Consider the following 9,705-nt stretch of genomic DNA (forward strand, 5'->3'; position numbering starts at 1 on the left):
CTCCCAAGCGTTCCGGCCCCGTCACCTCCCGCAGGATTTGGTCGAGCTAAATGTAAGGTACAGACCTCCTCAGCTGAAAGGAATTCAGGGCCCATCAATCCAACTTGGTAGACCCATTATTCGCACTGCACCTTATTTCCTTATCACAAGGTGTTTGGGGCTAACATTCCGCCAATACCTCCAAATACACTAGTTTCTTTTTAATTACAGAAACTGTCATCACTGTGCACGCAGTGCCCGTGATAGCGGAAACAAATTTAATGCTCACACAGTAGTACAAACCATTTAACATTGGTTTCGTGGCTAAAGAGCCACTAACCCCTTACAGCTTAAATATTCACAGGGCTGTTATCACTGCAAGATTGACCTTCACCCAGTAAGCATATGGCTGTGTGCACAGTATAGGAGGAACCAGGTTAAGAGGTATCTCTTGCACAGTTTCCTCTCTCTCAATTTCTAGTACTGGGTTTTCACCCATAGGTATGAACTGGTTAAGAGCAGACTACACAAACTCAAACTAGCTTTACAACAAATGACCTTTGGGAAATTTTGTGCCTGCTTACTTTTCTTGAATACACAGTAATACAACTTCGTAGAGATGCCAGGATTGAAAGCAGAATACTCTGGATACTATTAGAAGAAATGCATTACTCAATTCACGCAATTGTTAATACGTCAATAAATCAGGTATTCATAGAACAGTTCATCCACATGCAATGACTGCAGTCCTCAAAACTCCAACTTCCAATGACAACACTTAAATAAAATTATGTTCTATCCAATGACTTCCAAACCTTCAGAAACAAAATACTGGCAATGCAACTCAAACTCTTCAAATTAGTGAACTGTCAAAAAACAATGCTAGACATTTCAGTCTTTGGTCAAGTGTTGAGAATCATCACTATACACATGTAAGATGATTCTCTAACTCTTACATAGGGTATTGCAAAGACGCTTGAGCAAATTTCAACTTCCATCAAGAAAAATGTTCATTAAAATACTTTATTTTCACCAAGAACATAAAACTCTTCTAAGGGATTAGCTGTGGTCTCATCTTTCTGAAAACACAGGTAACAAAAAAATACTGTGGCAACTATCAACTTGTGTTTCCTTACTCGGCAGGGAAAAAAGCCAACAATCCCCCTTGGCATTCTGACATAAAATATTAGAAAGTGAGAATATAGTCCAGATTGCAATCCTATTCCAAGATGGTGAATTGTCACTTGCTTAAATCACTTTGTAACCAGCTCAGTAATCACAAACATATGAAATATTCCCAAATTTCAGCCATTTATTTTTTTCATCTTTTAATTCCTATGGGGTTCATCAATTCTTTATCAGTTAACATTCTCATTGATAAAGATCAATTTATATTAACTATAGTTATATATAACATATCAAGGGAGTACATGGGAAAAATCAGAACACAAGATTTCATCAGCTAAATGGAGTTCAACTCAGTTTGCTGTTATGGAGACAAACAAGATAAATACATTGAAGCATAAACAAAATATTATGCTCAGAATAACAGCATTCCAGAAGAAAACGGAAAGCTGAAGATACAATAAAGGTCTCTAATTTACAATATGTATAATTATATAATTTATTAAAATCAACACAATTCATGTACAAAATATTAACATGGCAGCCATTAAGTTTGTTAAGCACTTCAAATACTGAAATGTTAAAACAGTAACTACACTAAGCAACTTTTGCATCAAGGGATCTAATCTAGCTCACTAGTTCAGGCTGAACATTCACTCTCCGAAGTATTTCTTCAGGCATGCAAAAAACAGGGCTAACAGGTTTAATCTGTTCTTCTCCCAAAAGTGACAATCCAGCAATTCCAAACAGAGTATGAAAAGGATCTACCTATTAAAAAAATAAGAATTTACAGAGTATTACAAAATGAAAACTTCTAAAACCCTGCTTCTGAACAATGATTATACTGGAGCCTATTGTATTCCCTTTATTTGAACATATGCTTAAAGTTTTCTGAAATAATGATGGTTTCAAATTGTGTTTTTAAACACAGAACCTGGTCCACACACTCATTTCTTGGCAATAAGTGACCAGAAATTTCTGTAAACTTGTTTTAGATCTTTCATATATTCTTAAATGACAATTATTTTAAAAGCATCCCTTCAAAGCAACACTTGGAAATACCATCCTTTCCCCCCACCCCCTTATTCCTAATTCTGGAAACTTAGAACCCTTAAAACACAAAGCAACGCTGAAAATTTTAACTGTTACATAAATAGTCACAAATATACTTGCCATATCTCCTGGCCTGTCCGCAAATCCTCCCGTTTCTTCATCTTGACATGCTAAAATGAAACTGCGCAGTTTCTCTCTGTCAATCCAATGAAGCCTTCCAATTATCTTTAGGGAAGCCAACACCCACCAAGAATAGCATACATCTGGTAACTAGGAGGAAAAAGCCGCAAGTTGCCTCAATTGTACTTTCTGGTCCAAATATTGGGGGTGGGAAGGGAATCAAGGGATGTATTGACAATGCAGTGTTTGAAACACTGAAGTCCATAAATACAATTGCTTAGAATTAAAGATAATCACTGGAAAAGAGAAGACCAAACACTCCATTCCATAGAAAACCATGCTGAATGTTTCAGTTTCAGTACTCAGTGATAACCATCCATCTACCTTATTTTCTATTTGCAATGAATACCTAAATAAGCCCCTTAATCCAAGAATCTGGTGGTAAGGCTCAGTGAGATCTATGGTACTATATGTTCCACTGCCTTAGGTAGAGCATTTCCAATAAGTGCTGTCCAAGCAGGTACACAACCTGCTTTAAAAAAAAAAAAAAAATCACCCTGGCTCCTCAAATCATGGTAACTTAAATGCAGAACTTCCCACCTTAGACAATTTCAACAAGATCCCTAGGTGATTCACAGGCACATTAAAAGCTGTCCTAGGGCTTCCCTGGTGGCGCAGTGGTTGAGAGTCCGCCTGCCGATGCAGGGGACACGGGTTCGTGCCCCAGTCTGGGAAGATCCCACATGCCACGGAGCGGCTGGGCCCGTGGGCCATGGCCGCTGAGCCTGCGCGTCCGGAGCACAGGCTCCGCAACGGGAGAGGCCACAACAGTGAGAGGCCCGCGTACCGCAAAAAAAAAAAAAAAAAGCTGTCCTAAATTGTAAGTGCAATCCTCACCCCCAACCATCTTCTACTTATTGAAAAGCTGCCCAGGTTTTTCATTGGATCTTAACTAGAAACCACTTGTGGTTATTTCCCTACCCATTAACTTATTCAGAAATACTGAGGAAGCAAAATTAAACAAAAATACAATGACCCAGATAAAAGCATCACCATGCTCTATCATATTTTAGGTCAGGGGCTCAGCTGGCTACAGCCACTGAGTCAAATCTAGACCACAAGAATAGCTTTTAGTATGTGTAAATGATTTTTAAAAATAATAGTTTTGCGACAGGAAAATTATGAAATTCGCACGTGTAACAAGACCATAGGTCGAAGCTAAAAATATTTACTACCTGGTCGTTACAGACCCAATTCAGAGTGTGTGAGAACTAAACAAATTGGGTTTTTCTTTAAAAATTAACAGATTTTAAATAAAAATGTTGTACTCCGATTTTTAAAAAAATCTTTCATTTGGCAAATCCATTGTCCTTCCCCACCCCCCATAAGTGGGCATGGAGATTTCTGTACAAGATGCATGTGTTAATAGAAGCCTTTGACTCCTCGATATACATAATGCAAAGTAGTTAAGGTGAAAAGCTCATTATCAATTTGCAAGAGCAATACTGAGATATAGAAGACAAAAAAACTCCTCACTCAAGGTTATAAAACTTAAGAAGTTAATCTTATGAAATGATAGATACCTTCTCTGGCCTTCCATTGAGTCCACCTGATGGAAGCTGTCGTTCACAAAGCCACCAACCAAGTAAATCAGAATTTACTCGATGCAACTGACTAGTAATAGCCAGGAATCCTGTGCAACAATAGATCTAAAATTACAGACATAAAGTACATGTGTATAATAGTTTTTCAACAGTAACATGGTGATAAAAACTACTTAAATTAAAGCTCCATTTTCTATCTAAAAATTTGCTCACAGTAAGAGTTGCAAACAAGAACACAATTGTTTGAACAAATCCAACCACACTACTAGAATGCAACTTTGCAATGCAAGACTACTGTCACAATTTCTTCATGGCTAAAAGCAAGCTTTATTTGACAACCATTTACATATACAACATCCTCTGGCACAAGCAAACAGGTGTTGGGGATAGGTAGGGAATGTTTTCATCTGGTTAAAACCTAATTGAAAATCAAAATATATTTTTGGTAATTACAAAACTACTTATGTTTACCTGGGTCAGAGGATTTCACCAACAGGGGACTGTATACAAACTACTGTAAAAATGCCTTCCTTAATCAGCAATTAATTCTTATGTAACATCCCACATTATATTACATTCAGTCCAATTAGCTTGCTATTTTCCCAATTACACGGGTTATCCCTTCAAAACTGACACTACATTTTAATCTAGATTGATAAATTACCTGCCCAGCATGGGATTCAGAACCTGGCCTGCAACCAAATCCACCATCAAAGTTCATACATGATAAAACAAATTCGATTGCCTTTTCCACATTAATAGCATCCAGCTTCCCCTGTAAACAAAATATACCCATTAAATTCCAGAATAATCATGGAAGCTTAATCATTCCAATACAACATTTAAAACTTACCAATAGAGCCAAAGTTGCCACCGCACAAAAAGAGAATCTTGTGTCGATTTCTCCTAAAAACAAAGGGATCAAGCCAAAACATTTTATGTTATCAGAGGCTTCTGATCATATTATGTAGTAAAAGTTAATTAAAAACCTCTGTACAACTACCATGGTTAAATTTCCAAGAGTTCAGGCTTAACATGTAAGTACATGTTAGTCACCAGGAAAGCTAAATCTTTAAAAAGTGATCCATAATCAGTTACTTTATTTCGAAGGAAACTAAGAACTAGAAAACTGCTTTGTCAAAAATATAAGCAAATAAATTGCTTTCAAAGCCCCAGAAAAGTAACAGAAAGAAAAAGACTAGTCAATTTCTCAGAATAATAAACTTACCCTATTATATAAAAGTAGATTTTCACATCCCATGAAGCAGCTGGTCTCTCCTGCCTGCACTGTATTCAGCCCTAAAGCAGAGATTATCTACATTTATCAAGTCAAATACTATTCCCTCCCTCCACTCAAATATTCAGTAAGTTTGTAAAGTTTTTTGAATATTTTCCCCTTGCCAGAAAGTTTTAAAAAAACTTTACAAAGCCACCAAATATTGGGGAAAAAAGTTTCACCTACCTTATCTTTTAGACTGGCCCCCTCTGTTCCAGTACTCCTGTATGCTGATATAACTAGCACAGTGCATGCTGGAACTTCCAGCAGACCATTAACTCCAGTTAGACCAGCTGCTTAGTGGGACCTGAAAAGATGAAAAACTTAAAAATCTCCTGGTAAGTTATTAGCAAAGCCCCCAATTCGCTGAACTTTAAAATTTGCAACAAAGCTTATTACTACAATAAACACCAAAGCAGAACATTTTTGGATTCGTATTTTGGGTGCCATGGATTAAAGGGACATTACCCCAAATATCTCCAGCGAAAGAACCATCTTCTTTCTGTAGACTCTGAACATATTCCACAACTTTATTTACATCAATAACATTAATACTATCATAGAGAGTAAGAATCTGTAACAAAAACAAACCATGGTAAGTAAATACCTCTTCAACACTGGTAAATTTGTTCTAACAATGTTCTTCCTCAACTACCTTTTAAGTTGTCAAGCAAGCATGTCTTTTTGTTTATGTACCTTGTAAACTTTTCTCAAATGTGTACTTCTACTATGTAGTCAAATTATAGATATTACCAACAAACACAAACCTTTAACCACAAAGCATTATTTTTCCATTTATAAATTGTTAACTTAGCACTCTAAGACTCATATATACTAACTTACATAGACTTTAAACCCTTATTTGTGGATTTTCACTAATATCAAAATCAAAGCTAACTCCAAGGAGGGAATTCCCTGACGATCCAGTGGTTAGGACTTGGCGCTTTCACTGCCATGGGCCTGGGTTCAATCCCTGGTCAAGGAATTTACGATACCGCAAGCGCAATTCATTCAAAAATGTAAAAATAAATAAAAATAAAAAAATTTAAAAACTCCACGGAAAACTGCAGCAGAGTTGTGAAATGACACAGAGTATAAGCGGGGAACCACAAGCAGCTTGGTATTTCCAGATATTAGATGAAAAGCAAGATGAGACTAGAAGGGAGGAAATGGCCAGGCCATGGAGAGAAGCAAATGCCATGCAGAAGTTTGAGCAATACAAGAAACAGATGAAGGAGGCTTCTACACATGTGGTAAACAGGCTTTGAGCAGTTTATGTAATCCATTATGCTATTTGCTGTTCTCTGAATAAGGTTCCATATGACAATCTTCAGAACATACTGTTTTCTATAATCAGACAAGACTTATGTAACGTAATCTATTGGGATAAGATAGGTCATGCTGTCTATTAAATAAAAGATTTCAGTGGCTTAAATTCAAAGGATTTTTCTTGCTCGAAACAAACAAACCTAACTCCACTGAGTGATTTTCAAGTATTTACATATACTCAAGATAAACATAATTACCATCCAAGGTCTCAGTGTAATTTTAGAATTTACATCAACTTTGGATTCAGCTAATACATGCCATCACATCATTGACCTTGTAGAACATATACTTCATTTGAAAAGATGAGTAACTTTTTAACATAGATACTGATCTTGTCATGTTCCTGATACCTAGTTTCAATTTCCCCACTCTCACGGAAGAGAATACACCAGCAAGACAGCTGAATTTTTTTTAGTATTTACCTGGACAGCACTAAGAGTGTACAAAAGATGAGGATCATGTCCAATACTAGCACTTATTCCACCACACTCGTGTTGACAAGACTTAATAAATGTCAGAATTTCTTCTCTATTCATGCGATGTAGCTGTCCCATGAGATCCATTACAGTCAGACCCCAATAGATGCCACTCATTCTCAAATATTCAGACATACAGTATTCCTAAAATACAGAATGACTTTAATGCGCCAGTTTGAATTGATGCCAGGTTTAAGATATTGAATACATGAAGCTAAATAGTCATGGTGTTACATGGCCCTAACTCCATAGCTACAAGGTTATGGGAATTCATCAATACTAGATTATTTCCCAGCATGGTAAATTTCAGCTCTTTGTATCCTACAGGGGAAAATATTTACTTCCAATCAAGTTGTTCATTTAACTTTTTCTAAGATTTTCCCAGAGGAAAACTGGGAACACCATTCTTCAAGGTTAAACTTTTTCAAGGTCTCAGCGTAATTCTAGAGCTTAAGTGTTATCTCACATCACCATAAACTCAGGTAATACATGCCAACACATCATTGACCTTGAAAGCATTACCTCAACTACAAAAGTAAATCTATTCCATGCCTCAAAATTCTTACAAATCTGGGCAGGAAGGGAAATCTACTTTGTCTGCCAAAGCCTCTAAATAAGTGTTGGTAAGGACCATGGTTAATTCCATTGCCCCTCAACCACAGATACCAGTCCTTGGCACACAGGAGTTGGATACCATTTTTAAGAAACATGGGCCATACTAACCTGCTTATGCAAAATGGCCAACACCTTTAAAAATACTTTTCAACATAAAAGTATACATACGTAATCATCTTTCTTTGAGCCATAGGATGCTATATAATCTGCATGCTTCTCCACTAATAGGGTGTCGGGTGCATCTGACTTGATAATAACATCCTTCTGCGGTGTGCCCTTTCACACAAAAAGTGATTTCATAAATTTTTATCTTTTAACGTTTGACCCCGGAGCATATATTCAACACACATTTGAATTCTGATTTCATCTTGCCATATAAAAACTTTCCATTTTAAAAGTATCTGACTAAAAAAGAACTAAAGCCCTCATAAAGATGCAGGTATTTTTCAGGTCTCAGGGTAATTCTAGAGCTAAAGCAGTAATAATCAACTTTAGATTCAGAATACATGCCAGCTCATCATCGACCCAAAAAATTACCTCCGTCTTCATCTCTCTTTGCTTATCTTTCACTTAAAAAGTAAAATAAACATACACTATCAAACTTTATGAATTTAAGACAACACATGGCTTACATGTGGCAAAAAGTTGAAGCATTAAAATAAAAATCTTGCTAGCCCATAATTTTCAGTTAAGCTCTTTAATGAGATTTTATTAATCCTAGAAACTCAGGTTTCAAAGCACCTTCCATGTACCCCAAAAGTTATTTATCAAGCAAGCAGTCCCTTTAGCCTAATCTTCTCCAGCTTTAGTCTTAGTTTCTACAAGCCCCCAGGTGATGAGGATGCTGCTCTAGTTCTTATTTTAAGTAGGTCATGATCACTAGCAATAAGAACAAAGCAGTTAATTTCCTTCACATCCCACTAATATTTACTAGATTAAGACCATACTATTAATAATTATAAAGATTCTGAACCATACATTCATGGCCAAATGTTAGGTAATATATATATAAAAGGAAAAAAGAACTACCTGGCTTTTTTGAGAGATTAAGAAACCGGGTCGTTGAACCCTGAGGCCCGCCGGATAGGAGGAAGTCTGGCCGCATGTGCAGCCGCGAGATCTGCAGAAAACGCTAAGTAATACTTCACCCTGTCTCTGAGGCATCAAAAAACCTTCCAAGGCCTGTGTCTTAACTCTACCATTCTCCAATACCTAGAAAACAACCCACTGGTGCCTGAACTGCTTAAACATTAGCCTACCCAGTCTCCTCCCGACTCATCTACACAGCAACCCAAAACACGACCACACTCACCATGTCTGAGATCGAAAAGAGAACTTGGCTCGTCGCTGGGCGGATTTAGGCGGCAAGCGCATGCGCAGAGGCGTCCTTCAGGTCACCCCCGCGCCCGGCATAGCTGACCACACTCCCGCCTGAAGGAAGGAGCAGTTCCGTGGCTGCCCTAGGACCCCACCGACTGCTCATAGCTGTCCTCGCTGCCTGCGCCTAAAGTCTCTGGCGCCAATCTCGTCTCGTAAGGTCCGCGGTTTTGTCAACAAGGGTTTTAAGTAATGTGTAATACCTGAATAACTTTTTTTCCCCCCAAATGTATTTATTTATGGCTGTGTTGGGTCTTCGTTTCTGTGCATGGGCTTTCTCTAGTTGTGGCAAGCGGGGATCACTCTTCATCGCGGTCGCAGGCCTCTCACTATCGGGGCCTCTGTTGCTGCGGAGCACAGGCTCCAGACGCGCAGGCTCAGTAATTGTGGCTCACGGGCCCAGGTGCCCCGCGGCATGCGGGATCTTCCCAGACCAGGGCTCGAACCCGGTCCCCTAGCATTGGCAGGCAGATTCTCAACCACTGCGCCACCAGGGAAGCCCCTGAATAACTTTTAAGAAATAGTTTATTCTTGAGACTCTTTGAACTTTGAAGATCTGAAATGACTGGTAATTAATAGAGTTGCACGTAGTTAAGTGTTCAGTAAATGTTTTTGAGTGAATGTTAATTAAGTGTTCACATTCCCCTCCTGTTTGCCTTGGCCATTACGGCCGACTCCCTCACCTACTCCCCCTACTTCTTTAGGAAGTACTAATATCTGAAATATTTGGAACTGAATTTTCAACAAAGAA

General features: G+C 38.1%; 1 protein-coding gene across 4 annotated transcripts; it reads right to left on the reverse strand.

Annotated features, from left to right (window-relative positions):
- Window positions 1–1,271: 1,271 nt before the first annotated feature.
- Window positions 1,272–8,912, reverse strand: RABGGTB (Rab geranylgeranyltransferase subunit beta). 4 transcript variants are annotated; one of them, XM_081226591.1, is made up of 9 exons: window positions 8,890–8,912; window positions 7,746–7,853; window positions 6,909–7,106; window positions 5,626–5,731; window positions 4,735–4,787; window positions 4,546–4,656; window positions 3,861–3,986; window positions 2,278–2,427; window positions 1,272–1,872 (listed from the first exon to the last, which is right to left on the reverse strand). In XM_081226591.1, the coding sequence occupies exons 1-9, from the start codon at window positions 8,890–8,892 to the stop codon at window positions 1,732–1,734; spliced, it is 996 nt and encodes a 331-aa protein (XP_081082717.1). In that variant the 5' UTR covers window positions 8,893–8,912; the 3' UTR covers window positions 1,272–1,731. The 4 variants fall into 4 exon arrangements, with proteins under 4 accessions (XP_081082717.1, XP_081082716.1, XP_081082715.1 ...); XM_081226590.1 differs by lacking the exon at window positions 8,890–8,912 and adding an exon at window positions 8,607–8,882 and having other exon boundaries at window positions 1,272–1,868; window positions 2,274–2,427; XM_081226589.1 differs by lacking the exon at window positions 8,890–8,912 and adding an exon at window positions 8,607–8,880.
- Between the last annotated feature and the right edge of the window lie 793 nt (window positions 8,913–9,705).

Source organism: Mesoplodon bidens (genome assembly GCF_964165515.1).
Source record: "Mesoplodon bidens genome assembly, chromosome: 2".
Classification (NCBI taxonomy): domain Eukaryota; kingdom Metazoa; phylum Chordata; class Mammalia; order Artiodactyla; family Ziphiidae; genus Mesoplodon; species Mesoplodon bidens.

Bases quoted from the DNA above. Each gene is read 5' to 3' on its own strand.
- RABGGTB (XM_081226590.1), bottom strand. From the start codon at position 8,741: ATGCCTCAGAGACAGGGTGAAGTATTACTTAGCGTTTTCTGCAGATCT. The intron at 3,987-4,545 runs GTAATTTATCAA...CTGTAATTTTAG, and splicing joins CTGAATCCCATGCTGGGCAG to ATCTATTGTTGCACAGGATT. The intron at 2,428-3,860 runs GTATCTATCATT...TTTTCCTCCTAG, and splicing joins TCAATGGAAGGCCAGAGAAG to TTACCAGATGTATGCTATTC.